Source organism: Haemaphysalis longicornis, unplaced genomic scaffold (assembly GCF_048455015.1).
Source record: "Haemaphysalis longicornis isolate Haplotype H1 unplaced genomic scaffold, Haemaphysalis longicornis Haplotype H1 scaffold_3, whole genome shotgun sequence".
NCBI lineage: Eukaryota > Metazoa > Arthropoda > Arachnida > Ixodida > Ixodidae > Haemaphysalis > Haemaphysalis longicornis.
Window position 1 is genome coordinate 129,960,693 of NW_027526335.1, and position 20,175 is coordinate 129,980,867.

General features: G+C 52.0%; 1 protein-coding gene across 8 annotated transcripts in view; it reads right to left on the reverse strand.

Moving 5' to 3' along the window:
* Positions 1-20,175, reverse strand: part of LOC144175082 (uncharacterized) — a 793,144-nt gene that overhangs the window by 97,653 nt on the left and 675,316 nt on the right. For all 8 annotated transcript variants that reach the window (XM_077704129.1, XM_077704128.1, XM_077704130.1 and 5 more), the window contains 3 exons: positions 6,764-7,123; positions 4,973-5,356; positions 358-562 (listed from right to left, as the gene is read on the reverse strand). In XM_077704129.1, the coding sequence (XP_077560255.1) occupies positions 358-562; positions 4,973-5,356; positions 6,764-7,123 (949 nt within the window). The remainder of the gene's footprint in view (positions 1-357; positions 563-4,972; positions 5,357-6,763; positions 7,124-20,175) is intronic.

Below are 20,175 nucleotides of genomic sequence, written 5' to 3' on the forward strand. Positions count from 1 at the left end.
ACACCGCTGTTTCGCACGCTAAGGGCGCCTAAGCCCTTCGCATAAAATCCTCCTGTCGTAATCGGCGGAGGTCCCGGTCACTACCCCTGCAAAGGTTACTGCAGTCCCGGTGATGATGGTAACAACCGGAAGTGCTAAGGATGAGGCAAAGGCGGTATTATACATGGCCTGAGCTGACGTCATCATCGCCCTCCCTGATGCAGATAATAGCGGCAGATAAGTCCGCGGCCTTCCACCCTGCACACAGAGGTCCAACATGTCAGCTAGAGTGACGTCAGAGCAAGGTATGCGTATCCTGTACGCGAGAAGGGAGGAAAGCGCGAGTAGTAGATGGACGGAGGCGGCCGGTGCACTGACCATTTGGAGCCTCTGCTGGACGAGCAGTTGGTCGCGCAGCTGCTGCAGCTGGTTGATCATCTCGGTGAGGCGTCGCTCGTTGTCCCTCAGGCTGCCGCCGGACAACGCGAGCCGCAGCGTCTCGCCCTCCAGCTGCAGCGTGACGCGCCGGCGGCCGCCGCTGCCGTGCTCGGCCCCTTCCGCCGCCGCGTGGCCCCGCGAGGACCTGCGAAGACGGAGACGATGGCGATGGATGCAGCTGGCCAGGCCCCGGGATCGGCCGTATATTGTGCCGACTGTACTGCGGCCATCGACAATTAACAGCCACACGTCGGGGAAGGAGAAGGCGCGCGCGCCCAGGAGTCGCGCCACAAACGACCCATATAATGCGCGCGTGCGATACACGAGTGCGTGCTTGCGTTATAATGGAATAACGACCGCAGCGATACTGCCCCCTCGTAAAGGGCTCGTGTCAGACAGACTGGGTGCTGGCTAGCATAATTCTCGCTATTCTTTCCTGGAAATGGCGGAGAGTAAACAAGAACAACAGACCTGTGTGCGCGAAAGAATTTGGGGACAACTCAATGACAAATCAATGCACAGAAAACGGCAGGCTGTGAGGCTGCACACAAAAGCTATACAAGTCCACCCCTCTCCCTTTCCCTCTCTCCCCCTCTTTCTACCCTCTCGCTATCTACTTCCTCCCTTTCTATCTACTCTCTCTCTCCTCCATCTCTATTTTTTCTACTCTCTCTGTACTCTCTCTCTCTCTCTCTTACACACACACACACACGCACGCATGCACGCACGCACGCACGCACGCACGCACGCACGCACGCACGCGCGCGCGCGCGCGCGCGCGCGAACTAGGGTTGCTCCGAAAGACGTGTCCCAGAAGCTGGCACACCATACTCAATTTCTGTCAAAATCGTTAAAAAAGGTAGCAAAAAAAAAAAAACAACACAACGAACCAAACAAAGAATGGGAATGCATTTTGCTCGTAACGCCGCTGGCTCGCAACAAAGCCTCAACCTACAGAAACACAGCGTACAAGAGCATAATAAATACAGTGGCTCACGGAAATTACCGTTACGCCAGCACGAGCCTCGAGTGAGCCTTATCGCTTACGCATCGCTCTGCAGAGCCTAGTCAGTGAATAATAAGCAACAAACACACGCACGCACAAAAATTTCTTATACTCTGAAGTGATCTGTCCTGTGCACTTTACGATGCCCGTAATTAGGTGAGCGAGGGATCTCCCGTTTCCAGCGATGCAGCTCGGCAAATAAAACAAAACGACGAGGACGAGGAAACACGAACGCGCGCAAATTCTGACAAAGAAACGTGTCCAGGCTTCCCTTTCGCTTTATTTTTTTATTCCTTGGCAGTAAATCTTCGCAGCCGTAAAAACCAGGTGAGAGTGGGCTCCTTTTGTGTAACGAGATAAACAAAACGAGTTTACGACTAGACTTTACGATTTAAAGTCATTTCCTACGCAAAGACGTGCGGGCACTTCCTAATTACAAGAAAATGAATCTTTCATTGAACACGCATAGAATCGGCAGTACAAAAAATATATCGACGATAAAAAGCAAACAGTGGGTAAAACATTTCATTATAAGAGTGATTCGTTATAAACGTTTTTGTTCTGGAAGTACATGCCTAATAAAAATCAGTTGCGAGTTAGCGCCGTTGTGTGTCCCCTCTTCTGCGCTGTTCAACGACATACAAGAACCACATTAGCCCAATCACCGATTCTACAAAACATTTCAACCGCATCTTCAAACTTGCCTAAATTTCCAGTGCATTTTTACGTATTTATAAGAAACTTTGTCGCCCCAAACACACTGAGTTTAAGGAACTCGCTTTTTATTTAGTGACCCTGCAATAACAAGTTTATTTCAACATTTACACCGATTTAGTGAGGCACATATGAAGCAGAGTTTCTCCTTTTCAAAAAGAAATTCGTAATCACTGTCGCTATAGTGTTTCCTACACGGTCACCTAATGCAATAGATATGTAGTAGTTGATGCTGACGCCTAAATATCAGTATCGGTTGATTGCAAGACTGCGCGGCTGTAAGGGGTAGAGACAAGATGCGACAACACCCATGTACGCGAGGGTTCGATGACGCAATAATAGTTCGAATATAAATTGAAGTGAATACAAAATTTTAGCCAAGGTGCTTTACAGCAGCACACAGGAAATCGGCTGTTACTGTAAGGTATTAAATCTTAAATATGAAAAACCCCGAGTCTTGCTGAAGTATGAAAGAGTTGCCAGAGAATGCCTCAGCCAAAATTTGACAAGTTCCAGATATCCCGGCAAAAGAAGAAGCAAATATCGAATTAGATCACAGCAATTAGTGCGTGAGACAAACGCCTTACGTAGCAAAAAAGAAACGTCACAGAAAGACTAATAAAAAGACACGTCATAGACAGGCAGCAAACGCAACTGTGATCAATCACCCGACGCTATGTCGTTCGTTCCAACACCAACTCACCCTCTCTCTTATCCCGGCCTATTCTGCGCGCACTGCGGTCAGAACCCGACACCACCGCCGACGGCGCACGAGGAGCTCTGAGGCAGAGCCCAGCGAGCAGGAGGGGCCAGGAGCGCGTCCGCCGTCCCATTGTCCTCGGGGCGCGACGAATCGAAGCGGCGACGCCGACGCCGGCAGCGCCGGCGACAATCGGTTCGCCACCGGCGCGGATCCATTGTTCGAAGCCCGCCTACCGACGCGGAGAAGGGAATGCCGCGCCGCGAAGCGGCCGACAAAGGAGGGGAAAAGGATGCCAAGGAGCAGCGGCGCGCCTGGCGGAGGGAAGAGACGCGCGGTTCCTCCTCCTGAGAAGCTGTCTTCTCCGCCGAGGCCCGGCCCATTGTTGGGAAGCGCCGCCCTGGCATTGTCGGCGCGGCGCCAGCGACTCCGGCGCGCGTGCGCGAAAGGCGGCCGCGGATCGCGCCGAGCGCCAATCTGGTCACGAGACAATGGCCGCACTGCACCACAAAAGGCTGTCCCCGGTCGTGCTCTGTCTCGCCGCGCCTCCCCCGCGGCGGCCACGCGCCGAGATCGGCCCCGAGACGACACGCTACGCTACGCTGCGCACGTCTCGCTCCTGCGCCTCCACTGTCCTTTCGCCGCGGAGGAGGAGGGCTAATCGTTCTTTCTCGCGTGGCGACCGCGTGTCCGGCTGCATATTTCGCGCGGTTCCCACGGGGACATTTAGACGCCGGGGCACGTGCCCACTACGAGCGCGCGGTTGTTTTTTGTCGCCACTTGAAGTACTCCGGCAGCTTTTAATTATAAGCGATGCTGTGGGCACGAAGGGAACCTTTTACCTCTCGAAACAGCGATCTTACTTCGTCAGCTAGTCAACGGGGATTTTTTTTCCCAGTGAATGAATTAGCTTATTCGTGAGAAGCGCCCACACTGAGACTCAAACGAACTTCTGGGCTGCTCCAAACAGGCACTTTGCGTACCTCGAAACACCAATTTCCTACATTAGCCACGCACTCGTCGATATTAGAGATGCGTGGTAATCCGTGCCTCAGATCTTTCGTGGATAGCGAACCGTATAGTAGTGCTGCTACTCCTAGCGAACGAGGAGCTTCATTTGCGGTCACTCAATGCGCGTATACTGCACGACCAGGAGTGCGTTCCCTTATACCAGCTAACAAAACACGGACGGTACGCAAAATGGGAGCTCTCAAAACACAACCTTCCTTCCAAACTCGTATACCCACACCGTACACGTGTATCAGCCCCTTGAAGCAGTGTGTTCGTCTAGCGAGCTGCGCATGCGCAGTTCCCGCACGCATCATCCGGTGCGTGTTGCTTAAACATTTTATTATAAGCTATACTTCAACGTGCATCCCTTCCTCAAAATGGAAGGTCCAAAACTGAGGTCCAAATCAAGCTTCCGTGCCCGGCAAACATTGTGCCAGCTCGCCTTCCAATCCAATAGATTAAACCTTCGCTACATTGAAGTCCTCCATACAGCAAACTGACTTCGTTATAAGAGGTACTTCATTAAAACCGCGCACTGCGAGAATTCGCATAAAGCGATGCCCTTACAACAAGGGTTCAGTGTACACTAGTGTCCCCTGATTAGGGTGCAGAGTATCGGCACTCTGTTATCTTATTGTTCCGAGCTGCCACCATGATCGCCGCCCCATGATTATGACTGCCACCATGATCAAACTGACCACCATGGTCAGTTTGCATCACGTGACATTTGTTTACACTGCGACGGTTCATGGGCACCGCCAATTTGTTGTTTATGTTTTTTGGTCGGTCAACTGTGACGGTGTTAGCTCGTCCTCCCTGCTTTGCGGCTGCGCGCGAGTGACGTCGTTCCGAAAGCGAATTCAAGATACCCCGCTTCGCAGCATTTCAGCCTCAGAAGCGTGTCCAAAGATGCCGCTTTGCAGCATCTTCAGCAGTGTTGTTCACAAGCGATCCGGTCAAAGTTAGCGGCGAGGCCGTAAAAGCGGCAACCTGGCAACGCTGGTAAACACCAAAATGGCCGCCGTTGCTCACTTTCGTTATAGTGCCTAGAATAAGTATATTCTAGGCACTATACTTTCGTGCCTTAGTGGCGGTATGCTCTGAAAGCTTATTCAGTGACTCACCGGTGATCGAGCGGCGTCCTTCCAGCGGCGCCGTCGCTCAGCGAGGCGCTCGTGTGCATCTTGGAGGTGAGCCGCTTGAGCACGTCGTCCATGGACTTCTTCGGCCGGCCGCTTTCGGAAGACGGGGGTAGCAGCGGCGGGGGAGGTGGCGGCGTCCGCTGCTGCGTGTGATGGTGCAGGGCCGCAGCCGGAGGCTGACGGCGCCTGTGTTGCTGTTGCTGCTGATGGGCCGCCGCCGCCACTGCCGCAGAGGACGACGAGGTCAGGTTCTCGGCCGGCGAGCCCGGACCGTACGCGTCCGAGTCCTCGGAGTCCGTGTGCCGAGACCCGTGGGCGCCCACCGCCCTGCCGCCGGACATGTAGTTGCCGTGGTGCGATGCGTTCCTGAACGCGCGAGGGCGACCGCACGGTCAATGGGCAAAATCCCAGAGATGCTATAGCAGACCTCAGCCGGCTAGCAAGCCCCCCCCCCCCCCCCCCGTGTGTATATATTCAGCCACAGCCAAATTTCAGCCAAAATCGGTTTTGACTATTACTGCACACAGTCAAGAATAGGAATAAATCATTTTTATTTGTAGCTGCGTTTCGCACTGTTTTGTAGTGAAACCATTGTTTCCACCTCCAGTCTAAATACCGAAACTCTGTTGGCGGCTGCCGCGTACTGCTTAGCGTTGTTTACGAAGATCATAGGCATTTAATTGTTATATCGATTTTTGCACGAACTCTGGTTTCGGTAGCATTCAGACATGTTGCTTGAGCAAAGCTATATTCCTGTTAGCCACCTTATTGTATGCAATTCATTTGGCAGCTTAGAAAACGATTGACAAACTCAGCCAATGACAACCCTCCCTTGAACGAAGCGTCCTAAACTGTTTGCGCGTAGCACCGATTATAGAGATTTAACTAGGCATTCCAGTTCTAACGTGACCAATGCGTTGGCCACTCCACAGAGTGTCCAAGCCATCACGGTCTCATTACGCATTTCTATCAAAAAATATTTTTGAGTGTTTTTATATGACTAATATTACTCGTGCGAAAGCGTCAAGACCTGCAAACTCTATCCCGCTGTCCGACATAATTTAACCAGTGATTTGCGCCGATCTACGAGCTGGCCTTCACATTACTCGCAGCTTTAAGTCGAACAATGCTGCTTGATTTGTTAGCTCCCACGAAAAACATTTGCTGCTTCGCTGGCTTGAAACTATGGCATATCTGAATAAACAGACAACCCTGCGGCAGCTTCCGGCCGTTTCGTCCTTGCTCGCTTTTTTTTTGTCACATTCGATTTTGTTTTTACCATTTTGCTGCATACTGACCCGGAAGCTCACGTTTCACGTGGTCATTGTTCACCCCCACCCCCTCCCGCCCGTGCAGCCTGCGATGCTTCTAACGTTGAAAACATCGTTCCTTCCATAGACCTATCTCTTGTGTTCTTCCTACGTTATTCGCATGATGAAAGGCAGCTCGTCCCTTCCTGTAAGCTGAGCGTTTATCGCACCTTATGTCCCTCAGCACTAGCGAGCTTTCTTATAACAGCCCCACTTCCTGTATTTTCTTTTTCGATTCCTTCCGTTGTACCAGCTGCCTAATTTCTTAAAGATAGCATTTTTTCTTGAATTTTTTTACGTATGTAACGAGTGAAACAGCCTTTCAACATCAACCAACCAGATTGATTCGCCTGGAAAACGCCAATATTGCGGCGCATTTAATTAGAGGGCCATTCAGAGGAAGAGTGAATAGGGAAGAAGAGGATAGAGAAGTTCATCAGAGGAGGCTATCAGGGTTGCTGACCCGTTGGGGCTGTGGACGAGGTTGTCGGAGCCGAGGCTGTCGGAGCGGCAGTCCTCGTCGAACTCGTCGACGCGCCCCTCCTCCTCTTCTTCCTCGTCCTCGGCCACCTCATCATCGTCTTCCTCCATGAGCTGCTCCGGGGGGCCCCCCATGAGCGCCGAGCCGGACAGCAGCGCGTCGCCATCGCAGCCTGCGGCGGCGAGCCTGAGCCGCGAGGCGGCGTCGTCGTCGTCCTCTTCCTCGTCTTCCTCATCGTCAGCCCCCTCGCCCAGAGCGCCGTCCTCCTCTTGCTCTTCCTCGCTCCGAAGCTCGTCCGTCGACAGCTTGGTGGGCGGACTCTTGCGCTTAGACGACATGCTCCTGCAGCAGAGGCAGAGAGGGAAAAAGAGAACAATGAACTGATTAGTATCTGTCCGCCAGTACGGTCCGAGCACGCGTTTAATCACCGCCATTGCAAAACATTCGTAAAATGCAGCAATATTCACCGGAAATATGGAGGAAGGAAGGAATGAAGTTTGAATTATTTACGCCTAACGCACGGAAAATCATATGTCGCATGTTGTTCCTCTAAGAAGTTAGGACTACTAGTACCAGTTAAATTGAAAATAAGGTCTCTTATAAGTTTAAATCTGAACAAGAAAAGATGTAGCACCGGGAATGGTGCTGGGTACCAGCGTATGTGAAAACGCTAGCAAGGTACGGCGACAAATATATAAACGACAGCCCCTGTAGACCATTTCCGTCGAACACATACCAGTTTCTCGCACTCAAAACAAGGCACTGGCTGAATCGGAAGGACCACACCTTACGTGTTTCCACGCTTGCTCTACCGCTGTCAAGGCCTTCCTTGGTTAAAGTCCGCACAGATACGTATATGATATTGCACCCCCTGCGTGGTGCGTATTAGCGATCATCAAGTGGACGCGACAACGACAGCTAAACAAAAAATAAGATGCGCAGAAGGCGATTCCACGTCGTAGACCAGGTTCTTTTATACACGCGTGACCAAAACAAAACCAAAAAAAAAATCGCGGTAAAGTTGGAGGCGCCTTGTCGCTTAGTGAAGGAAATAGTACTCTCCCGCAACTTTTTGAACCGGCCTCGACGCAACTTAGGCACGGTGGCGAAGCACAACCCGTGCTAACGAAAGAGCCACGTAGGCGGCGAGCAAGTTGACCAAAAAGTGCTGATGCCCGGGAAAGTGCTCTTAGCGCCGGACCGCACGTAATCTGCGCGAATACGCACTTCATCCGCGAGGGGTGGGACGCCGCCTAAAGGCTTCTCGGCTAACGGCGTGCCCGCGTCGCCGCCAAATTACGAAAACGACGCGGACGTCGGTGTCGCAGTAAGAAAACGCGTGCGCCCCGTCCACCGCTTATGCCACCCCTTCTTTGTGGGTTCGCGATGCCGACACACGCAAGGTCCGGCCACGAAGCTTTTCATAATTGCTCGCCGAGGAGCGCGATTCGGGTGGGGGAAAACGAAAGGCAGGCCCGCTGCCGGGCGGTCGGTGCGTCGACGGTTGGCGTGCCGCAAGCACCTACTCTGCACCCTTTGCTTTTCAAAGGCTACGCACGGCGACGTGGTGGTCGCCCAAGCGAGCGCACCGGCGCCCCAGCAATGTGTTTTCACTTAGGAAATGTGGCCCCTACTCCGTCCTGCTAGCGAGAGTTTCTCGTTAGCGCTGTTTGTTTGAAAGCCGTGCGACCCATGCAGCGTCAGCAAGTGTACAGGCAGACACGCACTGTGCATTTGCTAACTTTTCTCTCCCCTGCCATGCTGAAAAATCAAGTTAATTACCATTTCCTCACGCATTCGGAATGAAAGATAGCCCCTATATGCATGTCGCGCCGGCGAGTTTGTGGAGGGGCGCGGAAAAGGACGGGGACCATGCTTGCGAGCGTGCACGCCGCGATCGGATGTGTTCATTCGCTCGCAGGAAAGGGTAGTAGTTCTCGTTTAATACTGCTGTTGCACAGGCGTTCCGGACAGCACCCGTCCTTACGAAAAAAATTATTGTTGAGGAGAGGATTTCACAGCGGAAGAAACGAACAAAACAAAATCGTTCCAACGTTAAGAGCCGCTGCCCATATTACTTTTAAATGAAATACGAATGAATAGAAATTACCTGTACATTTTGGATATATAATGGTAAGGTGTAATGAATATCAAATGCGAGGGCACGCTGTAGGCCAGCCCAGTTCAGCGAAAGTATCCTCTACCCGCCAAAGCGAAAACTATAAACGTCGCAGGTTGTGTATTACAGTTCGCGCACGCAAAGTGGCAGAAATCCTGTGATATAACGTCGAATGAAACTACAGACAGCACGAGCGAGGGAATAACACGGGGAAAAGTTTGCTTTCGCCGCAAAAAGCACAAAAGAGAGGTAATTTAGGAGCAAACTGCAAATGCGAATTATCATACTAGTTATGGGCAACGACGCATGACAGAGAGAAGCTCGCACAAAGCTAACGAACGGGGCTTCATTCTGCCACTTTTGTTCACCGCCTAAAGCCTCACATAAAACCACACCCAGATCCTCTAATAAAAAAAAAATGAACGCAGTAGAAAAAAAGGAGACAAGAGATATTGCACCACGAAACTCGCGACGCGCGCGTGCTCGCAAACAGCGTGCAGGTTTACCTGGCTCGCGCAATACACACGCTCCATGCTTATAAGCTCTTAGCATATAGGTTGCGCGAACATGCACACGCATCCGCAGCAGTGGAAGGGGGACAGCACCGTTCAAAGTCACGTACTCCCAATATTTCTCCTCCACTATACCGAATCGGTGGAACCCGCGCGTCGGGGGATATTGTTACGGAGCATAAAACCTGAAGCCTAACCCAATTACAACTCTCGCGACTAACAAAACGTGCCCGGCGCGCGTGGAGTTTCAGGAGCGCATCGCGGAACGACGGAGACTGGTGCACGATGGGAATGTAATCGCGGCTGCGCCACACAAAACAGCGAAGTTTCGGAAACGGCATAGAGCAAGTGCGAGGATGATGCTCCGGTGGTACGCATTATAACTGCACCAGCCCAATGAGAACAAAAAAGAAGATGTGTAAGAAAATTACAGATGGCTTTTGCTCCACGCAAGTTTCCGTGCGCCGAACAAATTGATGCACGGCGCGTAAGCGCCGCCAGATTCTATGATGGACAAGCGTGTCTTCACTGGGGTTGGTGTCACCATCTCTGGAGCGTACCGATACAGGAAAATTTTAAAAATGTTCTTAAAAATCTAGGCTTTCAAGTACGGTATTGCACAAGTTCGCGCAGCTTGATTGAGAAAATTCATCTTGCGCTGTCGAGACGCTCTTACCACGTTGGTGCTAAAGGGGATGGTAAAAATGTTTTGCAGTGTTTTCGTAGCATAAAATAGGCCCGATAATGCATGTTTTTTTTTTAAATATCATTTATTAGGATTGTCAGTTATTCTTCAATCAGTAACAGCTGCGCATTTTTCAATTATGGATTCTTTATTAAGAAGTTATTTTTATGGGCGTTATGAAGTTGCTTTCCATGGGTTTTGTTCGTTTGTTTTCGCTAAGAGGTGGTTGTGTGCTCGAAGTTTTCTACTAGTGCGTTGCATTTTATATGATAAACGCTGTTGAAAGTATATCGACAATGGGCAGCACAAGGCAATCGGCCGTGTTTAGCAATAACCTGCGACGTGTGAAAGTGGGCTGTACGAGTGGTCCGTTACAGTCCGTTACAGTCATCCCATGGTCAGTTACAGTCACCCCAGGTTAACAAGCCGAGTAGGGTTACCACTTTTTTTAAAGCTACTGGTTGGAGTACTTTGCTTTTGTTCTCATCTGCGAACTATGTAGCCGTCGTGGGCGATAAAAGAGGATATTCTTGCTGCACCACGCCGTCGCGATGCAGCATGGGAATGCGCACTGGGCAGCACCGCAACAGCTCCAGTTAGCTTGACGCGCTTTCGCTTCAACGCAACGAAAGAATCTGATGCCGTTGCTTCTTCGTGTGTACGCGTCGTTCCTAACCGCACATGCACCGGGCGAACATATACAACGGACAAACCACAAAGGGCGAAGAGAAATGGATCGAAATGAAGGAGCCCAAATGCGTTGCTTGTACTGCTGCCACTGAATGGAAATCAACTTTTCCTTGAGACGAATTGCCCCCCCCCCTTCTCCCCTCCCCGGGTATAGCTGCCAGCCGACATCCTCTCCGTTTGCCCTTCCAAAAGAATATTCCAAGGACGGTCACCGGCTGCGTCTATGGGACTACTCTCACACGTGTTAAGTTAAGCCTCAACAGCACGACATTCTACAGATTTCGTCTGTTGGGCCGAAGGCGAGATGATACTGAATATAATAAAAGCCACAAGCTAACCAGCGCAGCTCCACGAGGACTGCTCGCGGAGTTTTCGGCACGCCAACTCCACCCGAGCGGAGCAATCACGAGCCGTTTAGATAAGGAGCCCCGCCACACACGGGCGTTATCAGTGCCAGTTAACGCGAGGGTGTGGTGGTGCCGCGACAAGGACCCACAGATTAACTCGGCGGGGGAAGGCCTTAATTAACGGCGCGCATCTGTTCTCCGAGACGGGCCGAAACACGAGGACGCGTCGGAGAGGCGATAATTGTGCGCCGCGGCGCGAAAGTTCAGCGATCCCGGCCGACAAGTGCTGACGCCTGCGGGAACTCGGCGCTGATACTATACGGACGCGCAATCCAATTATGTCAAAACGCGCACGCACTGGACAGAGTTAATATGACGCAAACCACCGTCGCGCAATCGGAGCGTGCAGCATCACTGCGCGCGAGATACACAGACGCGAAGATGACAAGCAGTGGCGCGATATAAATGGTGGCACGCCGGGAAAGGCGACAAAGGGGCTGACTGCGTGAAAATCTTCTTTCGCGTCTCCCTCCTCCTCCTGCCGTGGACTGTGGTGTACTGCCTTCCCATCCCAACACCTTTTCCTTTTTTTTTTTTTTTTACGACGAAGCTCTAAATGTTCCGGTTTCCTCATCTAGCGTGTGCAGACAAATCGGCGTAGAAGGGAAGTTTTTTGTCTCCAGAGGAAGTGCTTCGTGTCACTTTACTGAAGTGCTTCCGGAGCGACGTTTTGGCCGGTGCCTTTCCCATACAAGCACGCGCGCCACACCGGTTCCCCATTTATACGTGAATGCCCAGTCAGGCTTCACGCGCTCATCGACGACATGCCCGTTGTATCGGCGGGAGATTTAAACGTGGACGACTCAGAGTCCGATAAGAACTGACTGCAGTCCTACGTAGTCGAGCGCTGTGGATTGGTGTGTGACACATACAGTAAGATGGTTACTACGCGGGAGAAAACGCACAGGTCCATGTTTGTCAGCTAGTGCAAAACTGTAGTCCTCTTTAAGTTTAATTCAGCTCATTAGCTAGGAAGCCACAAATTACAAACAAACGTATATTGTTTTGTGCACACTTTGCAATACGCCCAGCGTCGCCGGCCATCCAAAATTCGCCCACAGAGTGGAAGGGGAACGGTTTTCCACCTTACGATCTACTGTATTTTCGCGCGTAAAACCCGCTCCTGCATATAATCCGCACCCCCGCTTTCAGCCCACCCGAAAAGAAAAGAAAAAATCCTCGCGTATTCCCCGCACATTTGATACAGGAAAGGCTGCACCAAAGATACTGCTCAAGCAACAGATCACATACTACGTAGACAGAAAAAGCGTATATTTAGCAAGTAGAATACACCGCCTGCACGGCAAAAACTACAATTCACTCAGTGTCACTGCTCTCGCTAGAGCTATCACTTTAGCCGCAGTCCTCATTGTTGTACACAAGGTAATCTTCACGGCACAACGCGCATTGCCGTGAAGCTGCACTAAAGAAAATACCCCGTGTATTTCCGCCCCCCTACTTTCACACTGAAATTTTCGCCTTTTTGGTGCGGGTTATACGCGCGAAAATACGGTACTTCTTAGATGAAGAAGTAGTGTAGAGTAACCGCGCCTAAGTCTGGCCATCAGCACTAGCCAATCCTAGCCATTAGCCAATCGTGCGGAGAAATGCGAAACGTGATTTTGGGCCGGATGTGAGGAAGCTACATGAAATGAGAGAGCTTGCCGTTTCAGCGAATGTCAAAACGTCGCAAGCAGACAATGCAACCTCTCATGCCTTCTTTGTTTGTTTGTTTTGTAAATACCGTACGCACTGTTGTGCAGAAATCAACGCCCTGGCCTTCGACGCTGCCATAACAACGGTGCCCCCAGATTTGTAGGCTAACTTACTTTGCACTGACCATGGTGCCGGGAACACCATCAGTTAAATGTACAACACTTGCGTGAATCCACGTTCATGGAAGTGGATCACGGAACTGGAAAGCGAAAATGGTGCGAAGCGTGCGATGCACGTTTTATCAAACCTTATTAATCACAGCGAAGCTCACAAAACCACGACGCAGATAAACCGCTCCTTGCGAAATTCCAAACAAGCTAAATGTTCATGGAACCAGCCAGAATTGAAATCAGTAAAATACGCCAAAGCATTCAGCGTACGGTTTAGCGCAACCATGACCAGAAACTTTCGCATACGCTCAAGGCACGGGCTATAACCATCGAAGGCACACTTTCCCGCTATGCTTTCTCCGCCAATTTTACGTTCCCAATCCGACAATCTCAACTTTCAACGCGTCGTTTGCGAGCGCAAATTGGTCAGGAGCGCGCGGTGTCGAAAGCACGCCACCGGGCGCACGCTACCCCTTCCATTACAACCTACGCGCCCAAACCTACGCGTCGAGCCGTGCGCAGAAAGCAAAGAGCGCTAGCCCTGCGGTTGCAGCTTCAATCACGAAATGGCCAAAGGAAAAAAAAAACAAAAACAAAACAGGCGCGGTGTACATGGGCACGTGTGCGTTGCTCTTGAATAACAATCGACAACACACGCGCTCGTACGCGTTGTATACCGTTCACGCGCGCAACGCTACAGACACCCGACGACTTGGAAGAGGTGATACGCGGCCCGATTAGGACCAAGTCAGAAGAGAGATCTTCCGCGAGACAAGAGGTCCTCCGCGCCTCGAGCGCGCGCACGAGGAGAGGCAGGGGAGCCTTTCTTTCGAGAACTCGCTGGGCCGTACGCGCAGTACATAACGGAGAAATGATCCAAACACTACTCGCAGAGCGCCGTATGCGTTTTCGAAAGCCAGTCATTTCGCCCACTGGCTGTAGCGGCGGGGAAGAGATATACTGCGCGAGCAGAACGCCCGCGCGGTCAGAACTAGGTGAGAATGGCCCGTCCAGCCCGCGTCCCATATTGGCCACTCCCTTCGCCGACCTCTAATTACTCTTTTCCCCCGCTCGCTCTCGCAGTCCAAGACCGGTAGCGCCGAGAACCTCGTTGTACTAGTGGTGGTGTCTCGGTTCGAGTTGGCGGAGTACATCCCAGGCACGGCGCGGTTATCTCAGGAGACGGTGTTCCGCAGCGTAGTCCTCGAACAGCCCGCCAGAGAGCTTACTTGTTCTTTTTACTTCTGTCCTCGCTTACGGGCGCCACCACGGTCCGCGCCAAACGAGCGATCCTACACACAGGAGTACCCGCGGGGCATGTAGTAGTATAGACGGCGGCTACTTCGCTTCGCGCCCGGCCCAAAAGGTGTTCCCGACGCCGGCTCATCATCGACGGGGATTGTCCGCGCAGCACACGGCGAGCCCGCCTCGACGTCCTTTCATTATTAAACGGCCCGTAGCTGTCTTCGGCGGCGCGTATAATGGTACGGCGTTGCGCCGCCGATCTCGCTGCTGCCGCCGCTCGCGCTACGCACCTCCTCGTTGTTCCTCTCCACGTCGCCGGTCTGGTAAGAAGAAGAAAGAATGAGAAAGTGAGCGGGCCGAGAAATGCGCCCCAGCGCCACTCCTTCGACAGTCTTCCGAAGCCCCGGTGATTATTCTCTCTCCCAAGACCGATCTCCGCACAATGTGTGCCCGCGCGCAGCAGCAGCCGCGGCCGCTGAACACGGCAGCAGCAGAAGCCGGCCAGGCCCGGTGGCGCGCCGGGCATTATTTCTGACCCGCTGCTCGGCAACGGAAAAGAACAAAAGGGACGGCGACCAGATAGCCGGGCTCCTCCAGAGACGATGAGAGAAAACAAGCTGCCGAGAGAGCGCCGCAGAGCAGGGCAGGGCGTGTGGAGGGGGAAGAAAATAACTAAGATAAGGAGAGACACGAAAATTGAACAACGCCCTGTAGGTCCTTCTGCTTCCTCGGCGAGCGATGGCATGCAAAGAAGATATAGAACCGACCGGCGTCTGGTCAGGGCCCGCCGATGGGTCTCCCCCTCATCTCGCTGCCACCACCACCGCCGAGGGGAGCGGCGCCCCGGAGAACAATGTCGGGCTCGGCGCGCGAACGCTTTTAAAGGAATCCCTCCCCGTCCTTTTCCTCTCGATTATCAGATCCAATTTTCCTTCCTTCATTACACTGCGCGCTTCGGTGGGCCCCTCGGGATGGCAGGTACACGCAGTGGCGACGGAGAACAACAGGCCTGGCTCGTACTCGGCGGGGCAAGAAAAATAAGGGGGACACCACTCCACCGACGCGAAGAAAAACGCGCGGGGAGGGTTTCTTCTTCAAGGCTACCACCACCTGCAAATGTAGGGGCCCGCGAGGAGAACCACTTTGTTCTTACCCGCGCCTCGTTATTGTTCCAAGGCACAAGCGCGGGTCTTGGAGAAGCGAGTCTATCTAAGGGCCCTAACGACTTCGGCGCCACTCCTGTTATTACGAGTCGCCCCGAGGGAGGGCTTTCCAACACTGCCCCGTCACCGTCCGAACGAGCGAATGCGCCAGGGACGGGAAGGAAGTCGATACATATAAACTAGCCGCGTCGTCGCGAAGACGCGTTGCATCGCCGCAAGCCAGCACGGTTGCAGTGTTCGTGCAGTCGAGCAGAAGATGGCTGGTGAAGAAGACTGTCTCGCCGAGGGTTACACGCAGGCCAATTTCTGCCCGTCGTAATTGCGGCAGCTCGATGCGTGTCCGAGCTCTCCTCCGAGCACCGGCGACTGTGCAACAATCTTCGGAAATATTTATACGTCGTCGTGCGGGTTAGAATAGCAAGAAAAGTGGCGAGTTCCGCGCGACGTAGGGGCTTTTGCACACACGTTCGATCCTGTCATCACGTTAATTCGATCGTGAGCCATTACGGTCGTCCAGCTTCTTCCATCCTGTTAATGACACAGGGACTCGAGAGCGCCGAGATGCGGGGCACGTTATTGTTGCGCTATTAGCGGAACTGGTTGAGCGCACGGAAGCCATCGCGGACTGTTTGTTCATCGTGCTGGACAGATTTCGTGCCTGAGAGGATGTATCGGCCGGCGCACGGCCAGGAATGCGCTAACAGTGGGCTGAATGGAGCTGAAAAATGTTCTCGAGAAGTGTCATTATGCAAGAACGAAGCACACAAGTACGCTTGTGATTCGACTGCGAATGTAGTAAACGAATGGCAAGATGAAGCGTATTTGGACAGAACCCTTCTTGAGAACTGTATATGAGGCTTTACTAGGACTTCGCGGCATCCGCACTGTGATCCCAGTAGCCTGTAAAGGGTACTCCACAGCAAGCATTGTCATAATGATGAAAAGCCAACTTTAGAATGACATCATGAAAAAGAGTTCTACAGCGTCAGTTTGACGAAAGAAAAATAACTAATAACGCTTTCTGTTGCGAACAGTACATTACAATGCACCTATCCTTCTGGTGGACTGGCCGACTAATGCAAGTAATATGAGGGCGTTCAAACATACATTACAATATCAGTGTAAAAAAAGCAACAATGAAATGTGGCGGTATGAAGCTTAACGAGTCCTGGTGCCTCGGAAGTGACACCTAGCGATGGGAAATGTGAGTTGTGAACTCCAGCGACAGCTGTAGTTACACTGCCCAGCAAACATTTACAACCTTTTTTTTTTTTGTTGTTTGATAAATGCGCCCACTCCACTGCCGCGAATTCATTCAGAGCTGTACAATTGACTGGTGATGGAAGCGCCCACTTTGATATATGGTTCGTCGCTCAAAGAATGACATCGTTCTGGAATGTTTTCAGTGTGCAATGACTTCTGTCTATATTTGTATAAAAATCCTGCCGTTATTTTACCTTTTACGTTCTATGCAGGTTACCTGTTTCCGCAAACTAAACCGAAGCAACGCTCTGCGAAGCCAAATCGGAACGTCTACTTTTGGCCCGTGTTACTCTGCCTACAAAACGCGGCTAGCGTTTACATCACGTTTCAGTATATTATGCACCCACCCACCCTCCCCTCCCCACTTCTGATTTCCCCTCCAGACACCGATTTGCTTTTATATCAGATGAGGGTGTTAAAACGCACCAAAGCAACAACAGCGCTACGATGGAAGCCATAGTGGGCGGAATTTAGATAGCCCGTGTTTCTTCCACTTATAGACGGTGCTTCTGTATACCCCGGTGTCCATTGCCAGTAAGCAAAATCGCTTTATACGAAACATCACTTTAACCGAACTGTTTCGTGGTCCCCATTAAAGTATACAGACAGCCCATAATAGGAGTTTTAAAGAAGTATCGCTTACAAAGAAGAAAACTTTCTGTACCGATGATTTCATTTTAACGGGGGGTTAACTGCATGTAAAACTTTAGAACAGCAACGGCGATGTGTCACACCAAACAATGGAGGGCGCTCATATGCAATGGAAAACTAACAAGAAACCCTCTTCAGACGCATTTCGCCGCACACAGTATAAAATCCTTGCTGTGCGCGTAAGGAAGCCAGTGAGTGCCGGCCATGTATCCTTGGCCAAGTTGCTAGACAAAAAAGAAACCCAGTGCAAACGCAGCTCTTGGCACCGGAAAGATGCTCGCAGAAATTCCCGCTTGGTCTTCGACAAACGAGTGCAATTTTACCGACAAGCTTTCATCCACCTGTTGTCGTTGCATGCGAACGATCAGCGAAGTTAGCGTGACAGCGTTGTTTGATTACATCAGACGGAGCGACGTACAGGTGCCATCCAAAGTAATCGGAACACGGTCTCGTAAATTTACAGGAATTTCTTATTCCAAAAGCTGCCTGGCTCAATTGGTGCGCGTTTAAAGGATTCCCTCCCTAACAGAATAAGCTACCTGTAAACCGGTAATGGCTGTCGTAAAGCCAGTAAGACAAATATTTTGTGTCATTCACAGAGCCTTGTTCTAATTACTTATGACGGCCCCTGTACACAGGAGTAAAGGTAGTCGGCACCGTTTCTCCTTGCCTGTTCGCAAATTGGGCGCAGGAGCAATCTGTCACCTTCACCATCTGAAAGAACGGCGCATTTGCCCCTTATACCGCTTTGATGTCGTTAAACACCACCTTGAATCATAAGCGTCTCTTTTGATACCTCGGGAAGGGCACTGACGATCCAGTTCATCGAATCTTCCGAAACGAGGTGGTAGCACGCGCGTTATAGCTTGCAGCCAAACAATGGACTCCTCGAAGCACTGAGTTGAGTAATTTGGCGCCGCCACTCGGGTGGCAAACACCGCTGCGCGCATGCGCCCTCCCGAGTGTCCACATCGCCCCAGAGGCGCCAAACTCCCGCCGCGGAGCCATCGCCGCGTGTGCAGCAATGTGCGGGAGCAGCTATAGCTCGCAAGATGCTGCACTGCATACCAATGAGGATAGGGGGAGAAGTGTTGCAGCCTCATCAAACTCCGCCTCCTCCTCCTTCAGCGTTCGGCGAAAAGCGCACGACAAACAGGTCATTAGTCATGGCCCATTCGGCCTGCTGCGGCCCGCTATGACAGCAGCGGCCAGGGGCAAAATGTGGAGGCGCCTGGCGATGCGAGTAACCCGATAACTACCGACGCTCGTGGACAAAAGAAAACTCCGGGGAAATCACGGCCGCCGCCGCCGCCTCCGCTAGAAAAAGGAAGGGGGCGTCGGCGACAAGACACCCGTCTCGGGATGTGACGTCACCGACGCTGCACCTTTCTTACCGCCGTCTTCGGCTCTATTACATGGCGTGCCCACGCGGCCGAGTGAATGAATCAAGAAGGTCATCCCTTTAATGATCAAGGCGCGGGATGGGGAAAAGGAGAAACGGCCGCTCATTGTTCGGGGCTCCCAAGAGCCAACGCGCGCGTGCCACAGATAGCAGCAACTCGCCGATCAACCATCGTGAGCCAAGAAAACATGGCGGCGAGACGGAGAAAACGGGCATCGAGCGCATGCGAAGGCTTCTCTTTCTTTTCTTTGTCCTTTATTTACCCTATCTATCTTGGCAGGCACACAGTTTTAAGACGCATCCGCAGCTAGCTATACGAGCAGGAATTGAAGAAAACAAAAATATACTCTCTGGCGAGCGCTCTGTCAAGTTAGATGCCGCAGACGTTGCGCATGCACCTTCTCACACTTTCGGCGCGGCGAACAACAATGGTGGCGCGTTATTCAAAACCACCCCTAACCCTAACGGTTGCGAGCTATACGAGGAACACGCTTGCAATAGCAGCAGCGCGCCCAGCCACATGCTTCGTCGGTTGGGCAACACACTATCGCCCTCGGACCTCGCTTTAATAATTCTGGCGCGCGGCGAAAAACAACGAGCGGCTCAGAGGCGTTATATACGCCAGCGCTCCAAGAAAGCGCCCAATACAACAAAGAAACAGAGAGGCGGCCCGACCTCGCCGCCGATAGGGAACACGCGCTGGTCGAAGCGTACGCAACAATGATAATGACACTTATTAGAGGCGCGATATGCGGAGCCTCGGTCGAGGAAACAGCGTCGAAATCGGCTATACGCTCAGGCGCGCCGGCAATCATATTCGCGCTTGCAGCTGTGGACAACCGCTGGCCAAGCACTCCTCGTACTCCAGCGGGAGTCGAGAACAAGGCGGGGGGAGGGAGGAAAACGAATGTATTGACACGAACGCCCAGACATGTATTTTTTCGCGCGTCTGCTTTGCGGACCAGTTTTATGGGGACGCAGCCTGTGTCCCTCTATTATCACTATTTGGTTGGTTTTCTTGCGCTACGCCACGGGTATACCTGTGCTTTCTTCGTCCCTTTGCGCATGCTCGAGCGACGCCAACGTGCGGCCACTCCCAGGTTTTGTACGCGTTGAGGACGAGGCCTTGGCAGAAACGTCGCGATAAGGACTCCTTCCGCACCGTTGGACAGGCGGCAGTACGACGGGACACTCATTTTCGCAGCATTGAAAAAGAAATATGAATTACCAATCAACGCGAATAGTTGCTAAGCGGATGTCGGATTCATGGTGGCGGAACATGTCCTTTCCGCACGTCGTCCTGAGTCCGTGTTTTCTATTTTCCTGTTTGTTCTTTAAGTGCTTGCCACCGAGTTCAGCCGATTGAACGATCGGCCGTTCGAGGTAGGGACAATCCTAGGACACCGGTCCCTACCGTAAAATTCACAGAAG